General features: G+C 47.7%; 1 protein-coding gene across 4 annotated transcripts in view; it reads left to right on the top strand.

Annotated features, from left to right (window-relative positions):
- LOC148839822 (uncharacterized) overlaps nt 1–21,349 on the top strand; it is a 191,278-nt gene that overhangs the window by 130,921 nt on the left and 39,008 nt on the right. For all 4 annotated transcript variants that reach the window (XM_088909656.1, XM_088909659.1, XM_088909657.1 and 1 more), the window contains exons 24-28: nt 1,314–1,760; nt 4,324–4,770; nt 7,333–7,779; nt 11,386–11,832; nt 16,144–16,590. In XM_088909656.1, coding sequence (XP_088765782.1) covers nt 1,314–1,760; nt 4,324–4,770; nt 7,333–7,779; nt 11,386–11,832; nt 16,144–16,590 — 2,235 coding nt within the window. The remainder of the gene's footprint in view (nt 1–1,313; nt 1,761–4,323; nt 4,771–7,332; nt 7,780–11,385; nt 11,833–16,143; nt 16,591–21,349) is intronic.

The raw sequence follows: 21,349 nt of genomic DNA on the forward strand, positions 1-21,349 counted from the left end.
AATCCAGATCCTATGTTATCCCTATTAATAGTCTGACAAATTTCTATGAGTTAGAAGTTTCTGTAACCTTAGCCCATCTGTTAATGAGTGTATCTATACAGGGTATTGCTGTTTCATACTGGGATGGCCCGGGAGTCGGGACAGCACCTTGATGGTGGAGCAGGCGTTCTGCTACAGGCGTTTCTGCTCCATTTTTCCTACAGTTTCTGTCTCTCACACTCTACTCAGAGACTGGTGTTATTTCTCCAGAAAACACAAGTTTTCTCCAGTCAGGGCAGCTGGGACACGAGGCGTCAGTTTACTTGTATCTTCAGCTCCCTCTGTCACTCTGTTTGAGCTTGTGTACTTTCAACACTCCGAGTCCTCAGCTCAGTTGTACCGATTCTCATATACCGCTCTGTCGTTCTGTCTCATTCACACCTCGGTCCCTTTTATATCCTGCTCCGAGGTCATCTCTCTCAAGGTCATCTCGTATCTCTGAGTCCTCAGCTCTTGTACACTGTAAGGACTGAAGCTGTTACTCATCGCGAGTCTCCCTGCACCTCGATGTCTCGCTCACTCTAGGACCCTCCCTGCTCCTGGACTCCTCACATGGAGTCCTGTCCAGTTCTCTCTCTGAACTGCTGCTCCCTCTCTCTCTCAGAGCCTCTCGTGCTCCTCAGTCTCACTCCTGAGTCCTCACTCTCTCTCATGCACTCCTGTCCTGGAGCCTCCTGCTCCCTGATGTCTCACTGGATGACTGCTGGCTTGCTCTCTCTCTGCCAGTCAGTCCTCAGGCTTTGTGTCCACCTGCAGCCACTGACCCCTCCACCTGCACCATCAGGCTGGGTCTCTCTCAACAGAAACTCACTCCATTCCTAGACAGCCCTCAATGTTTAATTTAACCAGTTGATCAGTGAGAGATCTGTGAATCCAGCTGTATTTTCTAAGGTCCCTCAGTCTGTGTGTTTGTCCTGGGAGAGACCCTGTGCTGGAATACAGCCCTGTCCCTGATCCACAGTGGGATTGTGTTCCTAAAGCTCCAGTGTCCCAGTGACTGGAGTGCAGAGAGTGAAGAGCCAGGGTGTGTGAGAGTGTCTCTGGGGAAGGAGTGTGTGAGGAGAGCTGAGGGAGAGTGTGAAGAGTCACTCCTGTGGTGAGAGCTGTGCTCACTCCCCTCACTCCTCCTTCACACACTCTTCTCTGTTCCCTCCTTTCAGGGGAAGATCCCCATTCAGGGAAATGGCTCCTTGTGTCTGAGAGTTCCTGCACAGCAGCCACTGGAAACACAGCTGAGAGAAATGGGCCTCAGTCTGTCTCCTCCTCTCTTTCAGGTTCTCTAAGAGGATACAGGACTCTGAGGAGCAGAAACACAAAACCATTTCATTCCTGCTGGATCTGTGTCTGCAAGGAGCAGAGTGGGAGACACAGAGAGGAGAGAAGGTCTTGGAATTGTTATCATCAGTGTGCAGCTACACTCACTTTCCTTTTGATAACGATTCCAATAAGGAGCCTCAGTGTGATTTCCTGCTGGATCTGTATTCCCGTGTGAAGGTCTATGAGTCTCAAACAGGCAGAAATGTTCTCCCAGCACTCCAGCCAGTTTTCCAGTCAGCTCCTGCAGTCTGGGCTATAGACCTCTCTGAGAGAAAGGCCTCCCTCTTCCTTGAAGTGCTGAAACTCCACACAGTCAGGAAACCAGTAGAGCTGTTGGGCTGGTCAGCTGAAGAGAGTGAAGTGAGGAGTTTCCTTCAGTGCCTGCCCTATATTTCCCAGCTGAGGTAAGTGTGTGTGTACAGACAGTCCTCTCTCAGTGTGTCTCTGCTGTGTTGCTCTGTGCTGTAAGGGAGCCTGTTCACTGGGAGACTGTAATGGGTGGTTAATGATCAGACAGCTGTGTGTGAACAGTGATAGAAGACAATATTTTTTTATTTTCATTTATTGATGAAATGGTTTAATTTGATGAAGTAAATATTATAGAAAATGTTTAGCTGTTTGTTTTTCATTCTTTTAATTTGCAATTGTTCATATTCGTAACAGTTTACATTTTGCCAGCAAAGCAGCAAAGGGGGTTAAATACAAAAATATATTCACTAGTACATCGTTATCAGTTTGGTAGACAAAATCATCTACACAGAAATGTTACTTCACATTACTTCAGGTAGAGGAATATAGCCTGAATGGGGACAGAAATTTCATCCAGGGTCACCAGTATTTGCTGTACATTTCCGTCTGTAAGTTGAGAGAAAATGTTCTCCTTCTCATTATATAAATCTCTTTCATGACATCAATGCACTGTTTAGAAGCTGGAGGTTCTTTAATAATCTGGTTTCTTGTGATTGCTTTTTTCTGGAAGCTAGAAGAATATTTATCTGTCCTTTCAGTGTTATCAGAGGAAAACTTTCCCAAATGCACAACTGAGAGTTCAAGTTATATAGCTGAGTCGGCTGTTTTAACAAGGGCTGTGTGTATAAAGTGCCTGTAGCATTGTATCTGTGAGCAGGACCAGAATATGTGTGAGAAAGTACCTGCCTGCTCTCCACATCACCTCCAACATTGTGTTTTCTTTTGATTTGACTTGTATTTGGGGCCTGATGAAGAAATGAATCAGGTTTTTCCAGCAGACATTTCTCCATGTATGTGAACCTGTAGGGCATTATGAAATGTGCCTGTACACTTCCACTGATCAGATGAGATGTTATCATTTTCTTTTTCCCGTTTTATTTGAATATATTGTGTTGAGTCTTTTTTCACACCTTCAATACTAGTGTATATTTTTCAGATTATTTTCTTCTGATTACTTTGTTGATAATAAGCTATAAAAGTGTGAACCATTTGTTATCTTGTTCCATGCTTTGTTTTATACAACTCTTTACGTAATACCTAATGTGCAGGTATCTATAGAAGTTTTGTTTTTCAAAATGAGATTGGTGTGATAATTCTCCAGCACTTTGCAGATCTTGGAGAGTAGTTCTCTTTTCCTTCTGGGTGTCCACGTCTTGAATTGAGTATCTGATTTTGTCTTGGAGAAATCCAGATCCTATGTTATCCCTATTAATAGTTTGACAAATTTCTATGAGTTAGAAGTTTCTGTAACCTTAGCCCATCTGTTAATGAGTGTATCTATACAGGGTATTGCTGTTTCATACTGGGATGGCCCGGGAGTCGGGACAGCACCTTGATGGTGGAGCAGGCGTTCTGCTACAGGCGTTTCTGCTCCATTTTTCCTACAGTTTCTGTCTCTCACACTCTACTCAGAGACTGGTATTATTTCTCCAGAAAACACGAGTTTTCTCCAGTCAGGGCAGCTGGGACACGAGGCGTCAGTTTACTTGTATCTTCAGCTCCCTCTGTCACTCTGTTTGAGCTTGTGTACTTTCAACACTCCGAGTCCTCAGCTCAGTTGTACCGATTCTCATATACCGCTCTGTCGTTCTGTCTCATTCACACCTCGGCCCCTTTTATATCCTGCTCCGAGGTCATCTCTCTCAAGGTCATCTCGTATCTCTGAGTCCTCAGCTCTTGTACACTGTAAGGACTGAAGCTGTTACTCATCGCGAGTCTCCCCTGCACCTCGATGTCTCGCTCACTCTAGGACCCTCCCTGCTCCTGGACTCCTCACATGGAGTCCTGTCCAGTTCTCTCTCTGAACTGCTGCTCCCTCTCTCTCTCAAATCCTCTCGTGCTCCTCAGTCTCACTCCTGAGTCCTCACTCTCTCTCATGGACACCTGTCCTGGAGCCTCCTGCTCCCTGATGTCTCACTGGATGACTGCTGGCTTGCTCTCTCTCTGCCAGTCAGTCCTCAGGCTTTGTGTCCACCTGCAGCCACTGACACCTCCACCTGCACCATCAGGCTGGGTCTCTCTCAACAGAAACTCACTCCATTCCTAGACAGCCCTCAATGTTTAATTTATCTAGTTGATCAGTGAGAGATCTGTGAATCCAGCTGTATTTTCTAAGGTCCCTCAGTCTGTGTGTTTGTCCTGGGAGAGACCCTGTGCTGGAATACAGCCCTGTCCCTGATCCACAGTGGGATTGTGTTCCTAAAGTTTCAGTGTCCCAGCGACTGGAGTGCAGAGAGTGAAGAGCCAGGGTGTGTAAGAGTGTCTCTGGGGAAGGAGTGTGTGAGGAGAGCTGAGGGAGAGTGTGAAGAGTCACTCCTGTGGTGAGAGCTGTGCTCACTCCCCTCACTCCTCCTTCACACACTCTTCTCTGTTCCCTCCTTTCAGGGGAAGATCCCCATTCAGGGAAATGGCTCCTTGTGTCTGAGAGTTCCTGCACAGCAGCCACTGGAAACACAGCTGAGAGAAATGGGCCTCAGTCTGTCTCCTCCTCTCTTTCAGGTTCTCTAAGAGGACACAGGACTCTAAGGAGCAGAAACACAAAGCCATTTCATTCCTGCTGGATCTGTGTCTGCAAGGAGTAGAGTGGGAGACACAGACAGGAGAGAAGGTCTTGGAATTGTTATCATCTGTGTGCAGCTTCACTCACTTTCCCTTTGACAATCGTTACAATGAGGAGCCTCAGTGTGATTTCCTGCTGGATCTGTATTCCCGTGTGAAGGACTATGAGTCTCTAACAGGCAGGACTGTTCTCCCAGCACTCCAGCCAGTTTTCCAGTCAGCTCCTGCAGTCTGGGCTGTAGACCTCTCTGAGAGAAAGGCCTCCCTCTTCCTTGAAGTGCTGAAACTCCACACAGTCAGGAAACCAGTAGAGCTGAAGGGCTGGTCAGCTGAAGAGAGTGAAGTGAGGAGTTTCCTTCAGTGCCTGCCCTATATTTCCCAGCTGAGGTAAGTGTGTGTGTACAGTCAGTCCTCTCTCAGTGTGTCTCTGCTGTGTTGCTCTGTGCTGTAAGGGAGCCTGTTTACTGGGAGACTGTAATGGGTGGTTAATGATCAGACAGCTGTGTGTGAACAGTGATAGAAGACAATATTTTTTTATTTTCATTTATTGATGAAATGGTTTAATTTGATGAAGTAAATATTATAGAAAATGTTTAGCTGTTTGTTTTTCATTCTTTTAATTTGCAATTGTTCATATTCATAACAGTTTACATTTTGCCAGCAAAGCAGCAAAGGGGGGTTAAATACAAAAATATATTCACTAGTACATCGTTATCAGTTTGGTAGACAAAATCATCTACACAGAAATGTTACTTCACATTACTTCAGGTAGAGGAATATAGCCTGAACGGGGACAGAAATTTCATCCAGGGTCACCAGTATTTACTGTACATTTCCGTCTGTAAGTTGAGAGAAAATGTTCTCCTTCTCATTATATAAATCTCTTTCATGACATCAATGCACTGTTTAGAAGCTGGAGGTTCTTTAATAATCTGGTTTCTTGTGATTGCTTTTTTCTGGAAGCTTGAAGAATATTTATCTGTCCTTTCAGTGTTATTAGAGGAAAACTTTCCCAAATGCACAACTGAGAGTTCAAGTTATATAGCTGAGTCGGCTGTTTTAACAAGGGCTGTGTGTATAAAGTGCCTGTAGCATTGTATCTGTGAGCAGGACCAGAATATGTGTGAGAAAGTACCTGCCTGCTCTCCACATCACCTCCAACATTGTGTTTTCTTTTGATTTGACTTGTATTTGGGGCCTGATGAAGAAATGAATCAGGTTTTTCCAGCAGACATTTCTCCATGTATGTGAACCTGTAGGGCATTATGAAATGTGCCTGTACACTTCCACTGATCAGATGAGATGTTATCATTTTCTTTTTCCCGTTTTATTTGAATATATTGTGTTGAGTCTTTTTTCACACCTTCAATACTAGTGTATATTTTTCAGATTATTTTCTTCTGATTACTTTGTTGATAATAAGCTATAAAAGTGTGAACCATTTGTTATCTTGTTCCATGCTTTGTTTTATACAACTCTTTACGTAATACCTAATGTGCAGGTATCTATAGAAGTTTTGTTTTTCAAAATGAGATTGGTGTGATAATTCTCCAGCACTTTGCAGATCTTGGAGAGTAGTTCTCTTTTCCTTCTGAGTGTCCACGTCTTGAATTGAGTATCTGATTTTGTCTTGGAGAAATCCAGATCCTATGTTATCCCTATTAATAGTTTGACAAATTTCTATGAGTTAGAAGTTTCTGTAACCTTAGCCCATCTGTTAATGAGTGTATCTATACAGGGTATTGCTGTTTCATACTGGGATGGCCCGGGAGTCGGGACAGCACCTTGATGGTGGAGCAGGCGTTCTGCTACAGGCGTTTCTGCTCCATTTTTCCTACAGTTTCTGTCTCTCGCACTCTACTCAGAGACTGGTGTTATTTCTCCAGAAAACACAAGTTTTCTCCAGTCAGGGCAGCTGGGACATGAGGCGTCAGTTTACTTGTATCTTCGGCTCCCTCTGTCACTCTGTTTGAGCTTGTGTACTTTCAACACTCCGAGTCCTCAGCTCAGTTGTACCGATTCTCATATACCGCTCTGTCGTTCTGTCTCATTCACACCTCGGTCCCTTTTATATCCTGCTCCGAGGTCATCTCTCTCAAGGTCATCTCATATCTCTGAGTCCTCAGCTCTTGTACACTGAAAGGACTGAAGCTGTTACTCATCGCGAGTCTCCCCTGCACCTCGATGTCTCGCTCACTCTAGGACCCTCCCTGCTCCTGGACTCCTCACATGGAGTCCTGTCCAGTTCTTTCTCTGGACTGCTGCTCCCTCTCTCTCTCAGAGCCTCTCGTGCTCCTCAGTCTCACTCCTGAGTCCTCACTCTCTCTCATGCACTCCTGTCCTGGAGCCTCCTGCTCCCTGATGTCTCACTGGATGACTGCTGGCTTGCTCTCTCTCTGCCAGTCAGTCCTCAGGCTTTGTGTCCACCTGCAGCCACTGACACCTCCACCTGCACCATCAGGCTGGGTCTCTCTCAACAGAAACTCACTCCATTCCTAGACAGCCCTCAATGTTTAATTCATCCAGTTGATCAGTGAGAGATCTGTGAATCCAGCTGTATTTTCTAAGATCCCTCAGTCTGTGTGTTTGTCCTGGGAGAGACCCTGTGCTGGAATACAGCCCTGTCCCTGATCCACAGTGGGATTGTATTCCTAAAGCTCCAGTGTCCCAGCGACTGGAGTGCAGAGAGTGAAGAGCCAGGGTGTGTGAGAGTGTCTCTGGGGAAGGAGTGTTTCAGGAGAGCTGAGAGAGTGTGAAGAGTCACTCCTGTGGTGAGAGCTGTGCACACTCCCGTCACTCCTCCTTCACACACTCTTCTCTGTTCCCTCCTTTCAGGGGAAGATCCCCATTCAGGGAAATGGCTCCTTGTGTCTGAGAGTTCCTGCACAGCAGCCACTGGAAACACAGCTGAGAGAAATGGGCCTAAGTCTGTCTCCTCCTCTCTTTCAGGTTCTCCAAGAGGATACGGGACTCTGAGGAGCAGAAACACAAAGCCATTTCATTCCTGCTGGATCTGTGTCTGCGAGGAGCAGAGTGGGAGACACAGACAGGAGAGAAGGTCTTGGAATTGTTATCATCTGTGTGCAGCTACACTCACTTTCCTTTTGATAACGATTCCAATAAGGATCGTCAGTGTGATTTCCTGCTGGATCTGTATTCCCGTGTGAAGGTCTATGAGTCTCAAACAGGCAGAAATGTTCTCCCAGCACTCCAGCCAGTTTTCCAGTCAGCTCCTGCAGTCTGGGCAATAGACCTCTCTGAGAGAAAGGCCTCCCTCTTCCTTGAAGTGCTGAAACTCCACACAGTCAGGAAACCAGTAGAGCTGTTGGGCTGGTCAGCTGAAGAGAGTGAAGTGAGGAGTTTCCTTCAGTGCCTGCCCTATATTTCCCAGCTGAGGTAAGTGTGTGTGTACAGTCAGTCCTCTCTCAGTGTGTCTCTGCTGTGTTGCTCTGTGCTGTAAGGGAGCCTGTTCACTGGGAGACTGTAATGGGTGGTTAATGATCAGACAGCTGTGTGTGAACAGTGAGTGACAGAAGACAGTATTTTAGTTTTATTTGTTGATTGAATGGATTAGAAATAAAGATTGTAGAGAATGTTTAGCTGTTTTTGTTTTCTCTTTTTAAATTACATGTAACAATTTATATTTTGATTGCAATGAAGGAGGGTTGAATACAAAATACATTTACTGAGTCACATCTGTCTTATGGAATTAAACAGAAGTGTTTGTTCATTTTACTACAGGTAGTGAAAGTAGGTCTTCATGGGGACAGAGATTTTATCCAGGTTAACCAGTATTTGCTAAACCCTTCTGACTGTAAATTGAAAGAAAATGTTTTCCTGCTCTTTATATGAATCTCGTTCACAATATCAGGCTCTGTTCAGATGTTGGAGGTTCTTTAATAATGTATTTTCTTGTGATTTGTTCTTTACGAGCAGCTGGAGAATTTCTAGTATTGATCTGTCTTCTGTTGTCTGGTGTTCGGTCTCGTTCACACCTCGGTTCCTTCTCCGAGCTCCTCCGAGGTCACCTCACTCGAGGTCAGCTCGTCCCTCTGAGTCCCCGCTGGCGGACTCTCACACTCAGTGAATCTCGCCGCTCTGGCTCTCGCTCGCACTAGCCCGTCTGTTTCAGGGAGCAACAGCGGAAAACCCTCAACATAGTCGTTCCCGTTTGGCCTGTCGCACTCCACCGTCTACTTTATCTCACCAGCGGGCCGACACGGCAACACCCGAGGCTGCTAATCGCGAGTCTCCCTGCACCTCGATGTCTCGCTCACTCTAGGACCCTCCCTGCTCCTGGACTCCTCACATGGAGGCCTGTCCAGTTCTCTCTCTGGACTGCTGCTCCCTCTCTCTCTCAGAGCCTCTTGTGCTCCTCAGTCTCACTCCTGAGTCCTCACTCTCTCTCATGGACTCCTGTCCTGGAGTCTCCTGCTCCCTGAAGTCTCACTGGATGACTGCTGGCTTGCTCTCTCTCTGCCAGTCAGTCCTCAGGCTTTGTGTCCACCTGCAGCCACTGAGGCCTCCACCTGCACCATCAGGCTGGGCCTCACTCTCAACAGAAAATCCCTCCCCTCCTGAATATCCCTCGCTGTCTTACTCCATTCTTGGACACTTCTCACTATCTCACTCCTCTCCCGGACAGCCCTCGCTGCCTCACTCCACTCCTGGATAGCCCTCACTGTCTCACTCCTCTCCTGGACAGACCTCGCTGTCTCACTCCAATCCTGCACAGCCCTCACTGTCTCACTCCTCTCTTGGACAGCCCTCACTGTCTCACTCCTCTCCTGCACAGCCCTCACTTTCTCACTCCACTCCTGGAGAGCCCTCGCTGTCTCACTCCACTCCTGGAGAGCCCTCGCTGTCTCACTCCTCTCCTGGACAGCCCTCTGACTCACTCCACTCCTTGACAAGCCTCGCTGTCTCACTCCACTCCTGGACAGCCCTCATTGTCTCACTGCCCTCCTGGACAGCCCTCGTTGTCTCACTCCACTCCTTGACAAGCCTCGCTGTCTCACTCCACTCCTGGACAGCCGTCGTTGTCTCACTCCACTCCTGGACAGCCCTCACTGTCTCACTCTACTCCTGGACAGCCCTCAGTGTCTCACTCCACTCCTGGACAGGCCTCACTGTCTCACTCCACTCCTGGACAGCCCTCACTGTCTCACTCCTCTCCTGGACAGGCCTCACTGTCTCACTCCACTCCTGGACAGCCCTCAGTGTCTCACTCTACTCCTGGACAGCCCTCACTGTCTCACTCCACTCCTGCACAGCCCTCACTTTCTCACTCCACTCCTGGACAGCCCTCGCTGTCTCACTCCACTCCAGGACCACTGAGAGCTGGTGTGTGGTGAGTGTACTGGTGCACTATGGCTGCTGTCACATCATCCAGGTGGAGTTGCACACTGCTGGTGGTGGAGGAGAGTCCCCATCACCTGTAAAGCGTTTTGAGTTGAGTTTCCAGAAAGCACTATATAAGTATAAGCAATAACTATAATTATTATTATTTCTCTACAACTGAGGATTCTGTCTTCTTGCATTTTGCATTTTATTTTTTATCACACAGTTAAACAAGATCTGAGTTGAGAAGCCTGGTAATACAACAGTCTTGGTATCACGTTCATTTTAATGGCCTCAATTCTGGATCCTGCCACAAATTCCAACTAGCAATAATGTCCTTTATTGAAAGAATTTAGAGACTTTAGAGAATTTAAATTAAATCATTTTGAGAAGTCTTGTGGGAAAGTGACCTGCCCCTGCCCCACTCACCCCACACACTGACTTACACCTGCCCCACCCACCCCACACACTGACCTACACCTACCCCACTCACCCCACACACTAACCTACACCTGCCCCACTCACCCCACACACTGACTTACACCTGCCCCACCCACCCCACACACTGACCTACACCTGCCCCACTCACCCCACACACTGACCTACACCTGCCCCTCTCACCCCACACACTGACCTACACCTGTCCCACTCACCCACACACTGATATACACCTGCTCCACTCACCCCACACACTGACCTACACCTGCCCCTCTCACTCCACACACTGACCTACACCTGCCCCTCTTACCCCACACACTGATCTACACCTGCCCCTCTCACCCCACACACTGATCTACACCTACCATACTCACCCCTCACACTGATCTACACCTGCCCCACTCACTCCACACACTGACCTACACCTGCCCCACTCACCCCACACACTGATCTACACCTGCCCCTCTCACCCCACACACTGACCTACACCTGCCCCACTCACCCCACACACTGACCTACACCTGCCCTATTGACTATCCTTATTTTACACACAGTATTGTGAGTACTTAGTAGTTTGTAAAGGAATTTCAACATAACTTTCTCTGATTCAGTTCCGTTGCTATAATTATATATCTGTGCTTTTTGTATGTTTTTTTTCTCTCCAGTGGTAAAAGGTTGAAATAATTTGTCAGCGTAAACAGTTCAGTGTATTTTAATAGTGTTCTGCTCTTCTCTATATTAAACTAAACATCAATTATTTTCAGTACTAGTGTGTTTATTAAAGTGTGTTTGTGTCCTTTTGGTCAAGTACAGATGTGTGAGTCCAGCTGTATTTTCTAAGGTCCCTCAGTCTGTGTGTTTGTCCTGGGAGAGACCCTGTGCTGGAATACAGCCCTGTCCCTGATCCACAGTGGGACTGTATTCCTAAAGCTCCAGTGTCCCAGCGACTGGAGTGCAGAGAGTGAAGAGCCAGGGTGTGTGAGAGTGTCTCTGGGGAAGGAGTGTGTGAGGAGAGCTGAGGGAGAGTGTGAAGAGTCACTCCTGTGGTGAGAGCTGTGCTCACTCCCCTCACTCCTCCTTCACACACTCTTCTCTGTTCCCTCCTTTCAGGGGAAGATCCCCATTCAGGGAAATGGCTCCTTGTGTCTGAGAGTTCCTGCACAGCAGCCACTGGAAACACAGCTGAGAGAAATGGGCCTCAGTCTGTCTCCTCCTCTCTTTCAGGTTCTCTGAGTGGATACTGAACTTTGAGGAGCAGAAACACAAAGCCATTTCATTCCTGCTGGATCTGTGTCTGCAAGGAGCAGAGTGGGAGACACAGACAGGAGAGAAGGTCTTGATATTGTTATCATCAACGTGCAGCTACACTGACTTTCCTTTTGATAAGGATTGCAGTGAGGAGCCTCAGTGTGATTTCCTGCTGGATCTGTATTCCCGTGTGAAGGACTATGAGTCTCAAACAGGCAGGAATGTTCTCCCAGCACTCCAGCCAGTTTTCCAGTCAGCTCCTGCAGTCTGGGCTATAGACCTCTCTGAGAGAAAGGCCTCCCTCTTCCTTGAAGTGCTGAAACTCCACACAGTCAGGAAACCAGTAGTGCTGAAGGGCTGGTCAGCTGAAGAGAGTGAAGTGAGGAGTTTCCTTCAGTGCCTGCCCTATATTTCCCAGCTGAGGTAAGTGTGTGTGTACAGTCAGTCCTCTCTCAGTGTGTCTCTGCTGTGTTGCTCTGTGTTGTAAGGGAGCCTGTTCACTGGGAGACTGTAATGGGTGGTTAATGATCAGACAGCTGTGTGTGAACAGTGAGTGACAGAAGACAGTATTTTAGTTTTATTTGTTGATTGAATGGATTAGAAATAAAGATTGTAGAGAATGTTTAGCTGTTTTTGTTTTCTCTTTTTAAATTACATGTAACAATTTATATTTTGATTGCAATGAAGGAGGGTTGAATACAAAATACATTTACTGAGTCACATCTGTCTTATGGAATTAAACAGAAGTGTTTGTTCATTTTACTACAGGTAGTGAAAGTAGGTCTTCATGGGGACAGAGATTTTATCCAGGTTAACCAGTATTTGCTAAACCCTTCTGACTGTAAATTGAAAGAAAATGTTTTCCTGCTCTTTATATGAATCTCGTTCACAATATCAGGCTCTGTTCAGATGTTGGAGGTTCTTTAATAATGTATTTTCTTGTGATTTGTTCTTTACGAGCAGCTGGAGAATTTCTAGTATTGATCTGTCTTCTGTTGTCTGGTGTTCGGTCTCGTTCACACCTCGGTTCCTTCTCCGAGCTCCTCCGAGGTCACCTCACTCGAGGTCAGCTCGTCCCTCTGAGTCCCCGCTGGCGGACTCTCACACTCAGTGAATCTCGCCGCTCTGGCTCTCGCTCGCACTAGCCCGTCTGTTTCAGGGAGCAACAGCGGAAAACCCTCAACATAGTCGTTCCCGTTTGGCCTGACGCACTCCACCGTCTACTTTATCTCACCAGCGGGCCGACACGGCAACACCCGAGGCTGCTAATCGCGAGTCTCCCTGCACCTCGATGTCTCGCTCACTCTAGGACCCTCCCTGCTCCTGGACTCCTCACATGGAGTCCTGTCCAGTTCTCTCTCTGGACTGCTGCTCCCTCTCTCTATCAGAGCCTCTTGTGCTCCTCAGTCTCACTCCTGAGTCCTCACTCTCTCTCATGGACTCCTGTCCTGGAGTCTCCTGCTCCCTGAAGTCTCACTGGATGACTGCTGGCTTGCTCTCTCTCTGCCAGTCAGTCCTCAGGCTTTGTGTCCACCTGCAGCCACTGACCCCTCCACCTGCACCATCAGGCTGGGCGTCACTCTCAACAGAAAATCCCTCCCCTCCTGAATATCCCTCGCTGTCTTACTCCATTCTTGGACACTTCTCACTATCTCACTCCTCTCCCGGACAGCCCTCGCTGCCTCACTCCACTCCTGGATAGCCCTCACTGTCTCACTCCTCTCCTGGACAGACCTCGCTGTCTCACTCCAATCCTGCACAGCCCTCACTGTCTCACTCCTCTCTTGGACAGCCCTCACTGTCTCACTCCTCTCCTGCACAGCCCTCACTTTCTCACTCCACTCCTGGAGAGCCCTCGCTGTCTCACTCCACTCCTGGACAGCCGTCGTTGTCTCACTCTACTCCTGGACAGCCCTCACTGTCTCACTCTACTCCTGGACAGCCCTCAGTGTCTCACTCCACTCCTGCACAGCCCTCACTTTCTCACTCCTCTCCTGGACAGGCCTCACTGTCTCACTCCACTCCTGGACAGCCCTCACTGTCTCACTCCTCTCCTGGACAGGCCTCACTGTCTCACTCCACTCCTGGACAGCCCTCAGTGTCTCACTCTACTCCTGGACAGCCCTCACTGTCTCACTCCACTCCTGCACAGCCCTCACTTTCTCACTCCACTCCTGGACAGCCCTCGCTGTCTCACTCCACTCCAGGACCACTGAGAGCTGGTGTGTGGTGAGTGTACTGGTGCACTATGGCTGCTGTCACATCATCCAGGTGGAGCTGCACACTGCTGGTGGTGGAGGAGAGTCCCCATTACCTGTAAAGCGTTTTGAGTTGAGTTTCCAGAAAGCACTATATAAGTATAAGCAATAACTATAATTATTATTATTTCTCTACAACTGAGGATTCTGTCTTCTTGCATTTTGCATTTTATTTTTTATCACACAGTTAAACAAGATCTGAGTTGAGAAGCCTGGTAATACTTGGTATCACGTTCATTTTAATGGCCTCAATTCTGGATCCTGCCACAAATTCCAACTAGCAATAATGTCCTTTATTGAAAGAATTTAGAGACTTTAGAGAATTTAAATTAAATCATTTTGAGAAGTCTTGTGGGAAAGTGACCTGCCCCTGCCCCACTCACCCCACACACTGATCTACACCTGCCCCACTCACCCCACACACTGACTTACACCTACCCCACCCACCCCACACACTGACCTACACCTACCCCACTCACCCCACACACTAACCTACACCTGCCCCACTCACCCCACACACTGACTTACACCTGCCCCACCCACCCCACACACTGACCTACACATGCCCCACTCACCCCACACACTGATCTACACCTACCCCACTCACCCCTCACACTGATCTACACCTGCCCCACTCACCTCACACACTGACCTACACCTGCCCCTCTCACCCCACACACTGACCTACACATGCCCCAATCACTCCACACACTGATCAACACCTGCCCCATCCACTCCACACACTGATCTACACCTGCCCCACTCACCCCACACACTGACCTACACCTGCCCCACCCACTCCACACACTGATCTACACCTGCCCCTCTCACCCCACACACTGATCTACACCTACCCCACTCACCCCTCACACTGATCTACACCTGCCCCACTCACCTCACACACTGACCTACACCTGCCCCTCTCACCCCACACACTGACCTACACATGCCCCACTCACTCCACACACTGATCTACACCTGCCCCACTCACCCCACACACTGACCTACACCTGCCCCACCCACTCCACACACTGATCTACACCTGCCCCACCCACTCCACACACTGATCTACACCTGCCCCTCTCACTTCACACACTGATCTACACCTGCCCCACCCACTCCACACACTGATCTACACCTGCCCCACTCACTTCACACACTGATCTACACCTGCCCCACTCATCCCACACACTGATCTACACCTGCCCCACTCATCCCACACACTGACCTGTAACTACCCCTCTCACCCCACACACTGACCTACACCTGCCCCATTCACTTCACACACTGACCTCCACCTTCCCCACTCACTCCACACACTGACCTACACCTGCTCCACTCACCCCACGCACTGATCTACACCTTCCCCTCTTACCCCACACACTGACCTACACCTGCCCCTCTTACCCCAAACACTGACCTACACCTGCCACACTCACTGCACACACTGACCTACACCTGCCCCTCTTACCCCACACAATGACCTACACCTGTCCCACTCGCCCCACACTGACCTACACCTACCCCACTCACCCCACACACTGACCTACACCTACCCCACTCACCCCACACACTGACCTACACCTGCCCCACTCACTCCACACACTGACCTACACCTGCCCCACTCACCCCACACACTAAACTACACCTGCCCCACTCACTCCACACACTGACCTCCACCTGCCCCACTCACCCCACACACTGACCTCCACCTGCCCCACTCACCCCACACACTGACCTACACCTGCCCCACTCACCCCACACACTGACCTACACCTAAGTGAGGACTTATTAGTGTTAAATGATTTTAACATAAATTTCCCTGATTCAATTCCTCTGCTTATAATAATGTATCCTCACGTTTGCATGTTTTTTCTTTCGCACAGCGTCAGAAGGTATAACTAAGTTGTCAACTTCAACAGCTTAGTGTATTTCAGCAGTGCTGTGCACTTCTCTATATTAAAAGAAACATCAGGCTCCAAACCTTTGTGTTCATTATTATCTGTAAAAATTTCAGTACTTGTGTGTTAATCAATGCTTAATTTATCAAGTTGATCAATCAAAGATGTGTGAGTCCAGCTGTATTTTCTAAGGTCCCTCAGTCTGTGTGTTTGTCCTTGGAGAGACCCTGTGCTGGAATACAGCCCTGTCCCTGATCCACAGTGGGACTGTATTCCTAAAGCTCCAGTGTCCCAGTGACTGGAGTGCAGAGAGTGAAGAGCCAGGGTGTGTGAGAGTGTCTCTGGGGAAGGAGTGTGTGAGGAGAGCTGAGGGAGAGTGTGAAGAGTCACTCCTGTGGTGAGAGCTGTGCTCACTCCCCTGACTCCTCCTTCACACACTCTTCTCTGTTCCCTCCTTTCAGGGGAAGATCCCCATTCAGGGAAATGGCTCCTTGTGTCTGAGAGTTCCTGCACAGCAGCCACTGGAAACACAGCTGAGAGAAATGGGCCTCAGTCTGTCTCCTCCTCTCTTTCAGGTTCTCTGAGTGGATACTGGAGTTTGAGGAGCAGATACACAAAGCCATTTCATTCCTGCTGGATCTGTGTCTGCAAGGAGCAGAGTGGGAGACACAGACAAGAGAGAAGGTCTTGGAATTGTTATCATCAGTGTGCAGCTACACTGACTTTCCTTTTGATAACGATTCCATTAAGGAGCCTCAGTGTGATTTCCTGCTGGATCTGTATTCCCGTGTGAAGGACTATGAGTCTCAAACAGGCAGGAATGTTCTCCCAGCACTCCAGCCAGTTTTCCAGTCAGCTCCTGCAGTCTGGGCAATAGACCTCTCTGAGAGAAAGGCCTCCCTCTTCCTTGAAGTGCTGAAACTCCACACAGTCAGGAAACCAGTAGAGCTGTTGGGCTGGTCAGCTGAAGAGAGTGAAGTGAGGAGTTTCCTTCAGTGCCTGCCCTATATTTCCCAGCTGAGGTAAGTGTGTGTGTACAGACATTCAGTTCAATTCAGTTCAATTCAATTTAGTTTTATAAAGCACCTTTCACACTAAGGTTGCCCCAGGCACTTAACAAAGCTGTTTAACAGTACAAAATACATGACATTACAATACAGAAAGAGAAAAGGCCAGAAGACAACAGAGGAGAGGAACCAAAAACTCCTCTGTAGCTTAGGGGTCCAAGGCCAACTGGGTGCCCTCTGGGCATTATACAATTCTGAAAAAGTACTAACTGTGGAGTATAAGTCATCCATCATGTCCTTCTGTGTACTCCATACAGTTCTCTGTAGACCAGCAAATCCTCCTAAACAATAGGTGTATTCACGGTGTCCCTCTTGGATCCATGGCAGTGATGCAGCATTCAACGCATCCGGACATGTGGGGAGGAGAATAGGATAGTTTGGTCAGAACAGATGTATCTACCTGGTGGGCCAACACAGAGACACACAATGGCATGTACAGCAGCACCAGCAGCCATGGTTGCAGCAGGCTATGATGTAAGGTGTGACTAGGCTAGGCTGAAGTAATAGGTCTTCAGTCTGGATTTGAATACTGAGATTGACTCGGTATCCTGAATATGGGGCGGGAGACTGTTCCATAAGCTAGGGGTCCTGTAACTAAAGGCTTTACCGCCAGCTGTTTTTTTATTAATATGTAGAATAAGAAGACCTGTGTTCTGTGACCCAAGTGGGCAACTTGGAAAGTTTACTGTACATTAATAAGTTCCATTAAATAGACAGGTGCCTGACCTCTGAGAGCCTTGTAAGTAGCAGGATTTTGAAGTCCGCCCTGTACCTGACAGGAAGCCAATGAAGAGAGCTAAGTATGGGGGTTATATGGATGTACTTTCTGCTCCTAGTACCAATTCTAGCTGCTGCATTCTGAATTCGCTGTAAGGTGTTGAAAGAGTGGTGGGTGATCCCTGATAGTAGGGCATTGCAGTAGTCTAACCTGCTGTATACAAGAGCATGTATTCATTTCTCTGTGTCTTGAGTGGAGAGAAACTGCCGTAGTTTTGCAATATTTCTTAACTGTAGGAAGCTACTGCATACTGCATTAACATGAGAGTTAAATGAGAGCCTTGTGTCTACGATGATGCCTAAGTTATGTGCCGAATCTTTGAGGCAAAATTTTAAACCCTCACAGTTGAGTGCTGAGGTTATAGCAGTCCTATCCACACTGTTGCCTCCAAACAACCAAACCTCAGATTTATCAGAGTTGAGTGTGTCTCTGCTGTGTTGCTCTGTGCTGTAAGGGAGCCTGTTCACTGGGAGACTGTAATGGGTGGTTAATGAGCAGATAGATGAGTGTGAACAGTGAGTGACAACAGACAGTATTTTAACTGGTCTGTCTCTCCTGGGTCTACAGCACAGACAGGGTGGAAACCAGGACACTGTCTCTCACACTGAGCTCATGGGACACACAGCCCATGTGACACACAGCTCCACTGCAGTGCTCTGTGTGTTGCACCTCTTCATCTTTTCAGAAGATTAACACACAGACTATGTCCTCAGGCCTACAGTCAGGCTAAACAGCTGATGGACACTCTCTGCAGGTTTTAAGACAACAACATACCTCTTCTAAAACTGGGGAACATTCTGGAGATGTTGGGCTCTAGGAAACTGTGTTGTGAAATAACACTCCTCTCGTGACCAGCTTGAGCGGTCAGCTGCAGCAGACACATCCTGACGCCTCCCGTGAGTCGTCTGTGGCCCTGACAGCCCTCTCTCCCTGGAGCAGGCTGCCTGTAGTGTCGCTCCATTCCTGCGGGACTGAGGTGTGACCTGCCCCTCCAGGGCCTGCTGTTACCCCGGGGTCTCAGAGCCAGACCAGGCTTGGTCTACCTGCCCCTGAGCTCTGGGGGTCGCTGACACACCTGCCAGCCAGGGCAGTCCACAGAGCGAGCAGCTGAGTCGTGAAGGGGAGGAGAGAGGTCTGTGGGAAAGATCTCACAGCACTAAGACCTCCAAGTGTCCAAGCAGACTGAGCTGGGATATGATCGGGGTTGTGACATCACTCAGCCCCCCTACAACATTGCAGGGAAACCAAACTGGTCTCATTCGTTAGTGCTGCATTTGTGCTGTGGAAAGTAGCTTCACAGCTGCTTTCGTTCCCGAGATTTTTCGGGTGATCACATGACCATGTAGAGTGACCTTGCCCTCCAGTGACCCCATCTGTTGGGTTCAAGTGCACTGCCACTGGTGCGAGGATAACAATGTCTGCCATTTTGTTTCTCTGGTTGCCCGAGTGAGGGGCAGCGGTTGATTTTACATTTAATACCAGTATCTCCTGTGCGTTTGTGTGAACAGGAAAATTAAATTTGTCACCAACATCATAACCTAATCAGGAGAGTTGCTGATGTAGCCTTAAAAAGCCAACATTAGCAAACTGCATGTTCTTAAAAAAGGCTTTAACTAGCACATCTCAATACTTCGTAGCTGTATACTTTTTAAAATTGGAAAAAGTAATCAGTTTCTCATTGTGTTCTTTTCAAATTAAAATGCAAATCAATAGCCATTTAAAGATTCAACCCATCTTTAGAGCCAGTATTTAAAAAGGTTAGGATTAGCAACATCCTGTAACACAAGACCATTGTTTTTATATATTTTTTATGCAAAAATAATCGTAAATGTAAAAAGAAAATTTAAGGGGCACTATGCACTAAGTTGACCCAGGTAGCCCATAACTCAACTGCATAACAACATTGGAAACTCGACCGTATCACACGTGCACACCGCAGAAATATTGAAAAATATTTTCAGATAAAATAACCCAACATATATCTAAGGTATTAAAAATCAGTCATTATCCCTGTCTTCGTACTGTATTTACAGTGCTCTTACTGTACGTGCAAACATAGCACCATTAGGTCACAGTCCTTTAATTCGAGTGTTCCTGGTCAGTCCTTGGTGTAGAGTGCAGCGTGAGGGCACACCTTGACCTCTGAAGACACAGATATGAGTGCCTTTGTTAAGTTGTCCTATTTCTCCCAGCTGATATCGTGTCTTTTTCAGTATGCAGTGTAACGATCCAGGACATGTTTGCTTGTCCAGCTCCAGCTTGTCACCCCCCTCAGCAAACAGCACAATTGCTGAAACCCACCGCAACCGTTAGTGCTGCTTTTGTGCCAGTTTGTGCCGTTGAAAGTAGCGTTTGTGCTGCTTTCGTTACTGAGATGTAGCACCTTGTTTTCTTGGGTAATCACGTGACTGTCTACAAGGAAGCTTAAAGGGACCAAAACACTCGGTACTTTTAATCACTGGATGTGATGAAAACCTTTGTATCTGTGGTGGTGCGACGGCATAATCTGGGAGGAGAAGCAGTGGTGTCGGCGTCCGGCGAGAGGTGGATTGAGTTGAATCCCAGGATGTCGACCAGGTGAAACAGCAGAAAATGAGCACTGAGGAGAATCTCCAAGGTTCTGAAGAAGAAGGCTGATGGGGGACGAAGGAGAGTAGGGCGTGAGAGCCGAGAGAAGTCTGGCACTCAGAGCTCAAGAGACTTGAGTTCAGTAGACTGTGTAGAGCTAGGGTTTAAATAAAAACAAGAATTGAATGATAGAGGAAGGGGAGGAGCGCCCCCTGGTTCTCCCGCCATTCCTTCACCTGTCAGTTTCCCTGTAAACCCCAGTGACTGATAGTAAGACCTTCGGTCTGGTAGTGCAGCTCAGGAGCCCTACAGTTAGTGGTCTCAGTTGGGCTCACAGGTCTGTTGGTTAAGGAGAGAGTTCCTCAGACCAAATCTTCCACATTTCTTCCTTCACTTGTTTCTGGGAATCAAAAACTACAACTGTGATTTCTACAAGCCCTGTTTTCAAGAGCATCACATTTATTTTCCAGCTCCTCGTCTATCTGAAGCAGAGGCACGAGAATGTCGGATGTCCAGACACGTCCCTCTTCTATCCCCTGTTCTCTCTTGTGAATTCAGAAAGCTCAGTTTTCCTTTGGTTGGAAGTCCTCACATATCATGTAGTTTCCTTTCTGAATTCTCTAATCTAGAGAATAAATGTGAATTTTTCAGGTTGCTGCGTGTCCCTGTTCCCTAGTCAGAGAATCACTTTCAGACCCTGTAGTTCTGAAGTGATCTATTGCCTCTGTCATCTTCTGCCAGCTGGCTGTAGGGAGAAGGGAGTTTGAGTTTGAGATGTACTTTTTGAGGAACATAGAATCCTTGTTTGGGTTTGAGAGGAAAGAAACTCGATTTTTCGATATAGAAATGATTTAAACTGGAAGTCCCATCCCATGAGATTTATTTGTGTTTGGATACTTTGAGTTTGTCCAGATTTACTTTTCTCTGACATGGTCGTTTTTGCCAGGGAAACTAGAATCCATGTTTGTGTTTTGAGAGGAAAGGAAACAGATTTTGCTATATGGGTTTCTCTGGGGTGTTCCTGTTCCCTCTCACAGTCCAAGCACATACTGGCAGGTTAATTGGCTTGTGGTGGACCTGGCCCTGGTGTGAGAGTGTGAGAGACTATGAGATTGTGAGCCTTTTGATGGACTGGCCTCTTGTTCTGGGCCTCTCCTGCCTTGGGCCCGTTCCATGATGGGATAGGCTCTGGGTTCTCTATGACCCTCTGCTGGATAAAGCAGTTAGAAAGTGGATGAATGTATTCTACTTATTTATTCACTAGGAATAACAACTCCCAAGAATTAAGTGTATTGAAGGATATATTGAGCGTTTTAGTCATAATAAATTTGTCTTAACCCACTTGGCTGGGGCCGACCTCCTGCCCAC

Source organism: Atractosteus spatula, chromosome 2 (assembly GCF_055471065.1).
Source record: "Atractosteus spatula isolate fAtrSpa1 chromosome 2, fAtrSpa1.hap1, whole genome shotgun sequence".
Classification (NCBI taxonomy): domain Eukaryota; kingdom Metazoa; phylum Chordata; class Actinopteri; order Semionotiformes; family Lepisosteidae; genus Atractosteus; species Atractosteus spatula.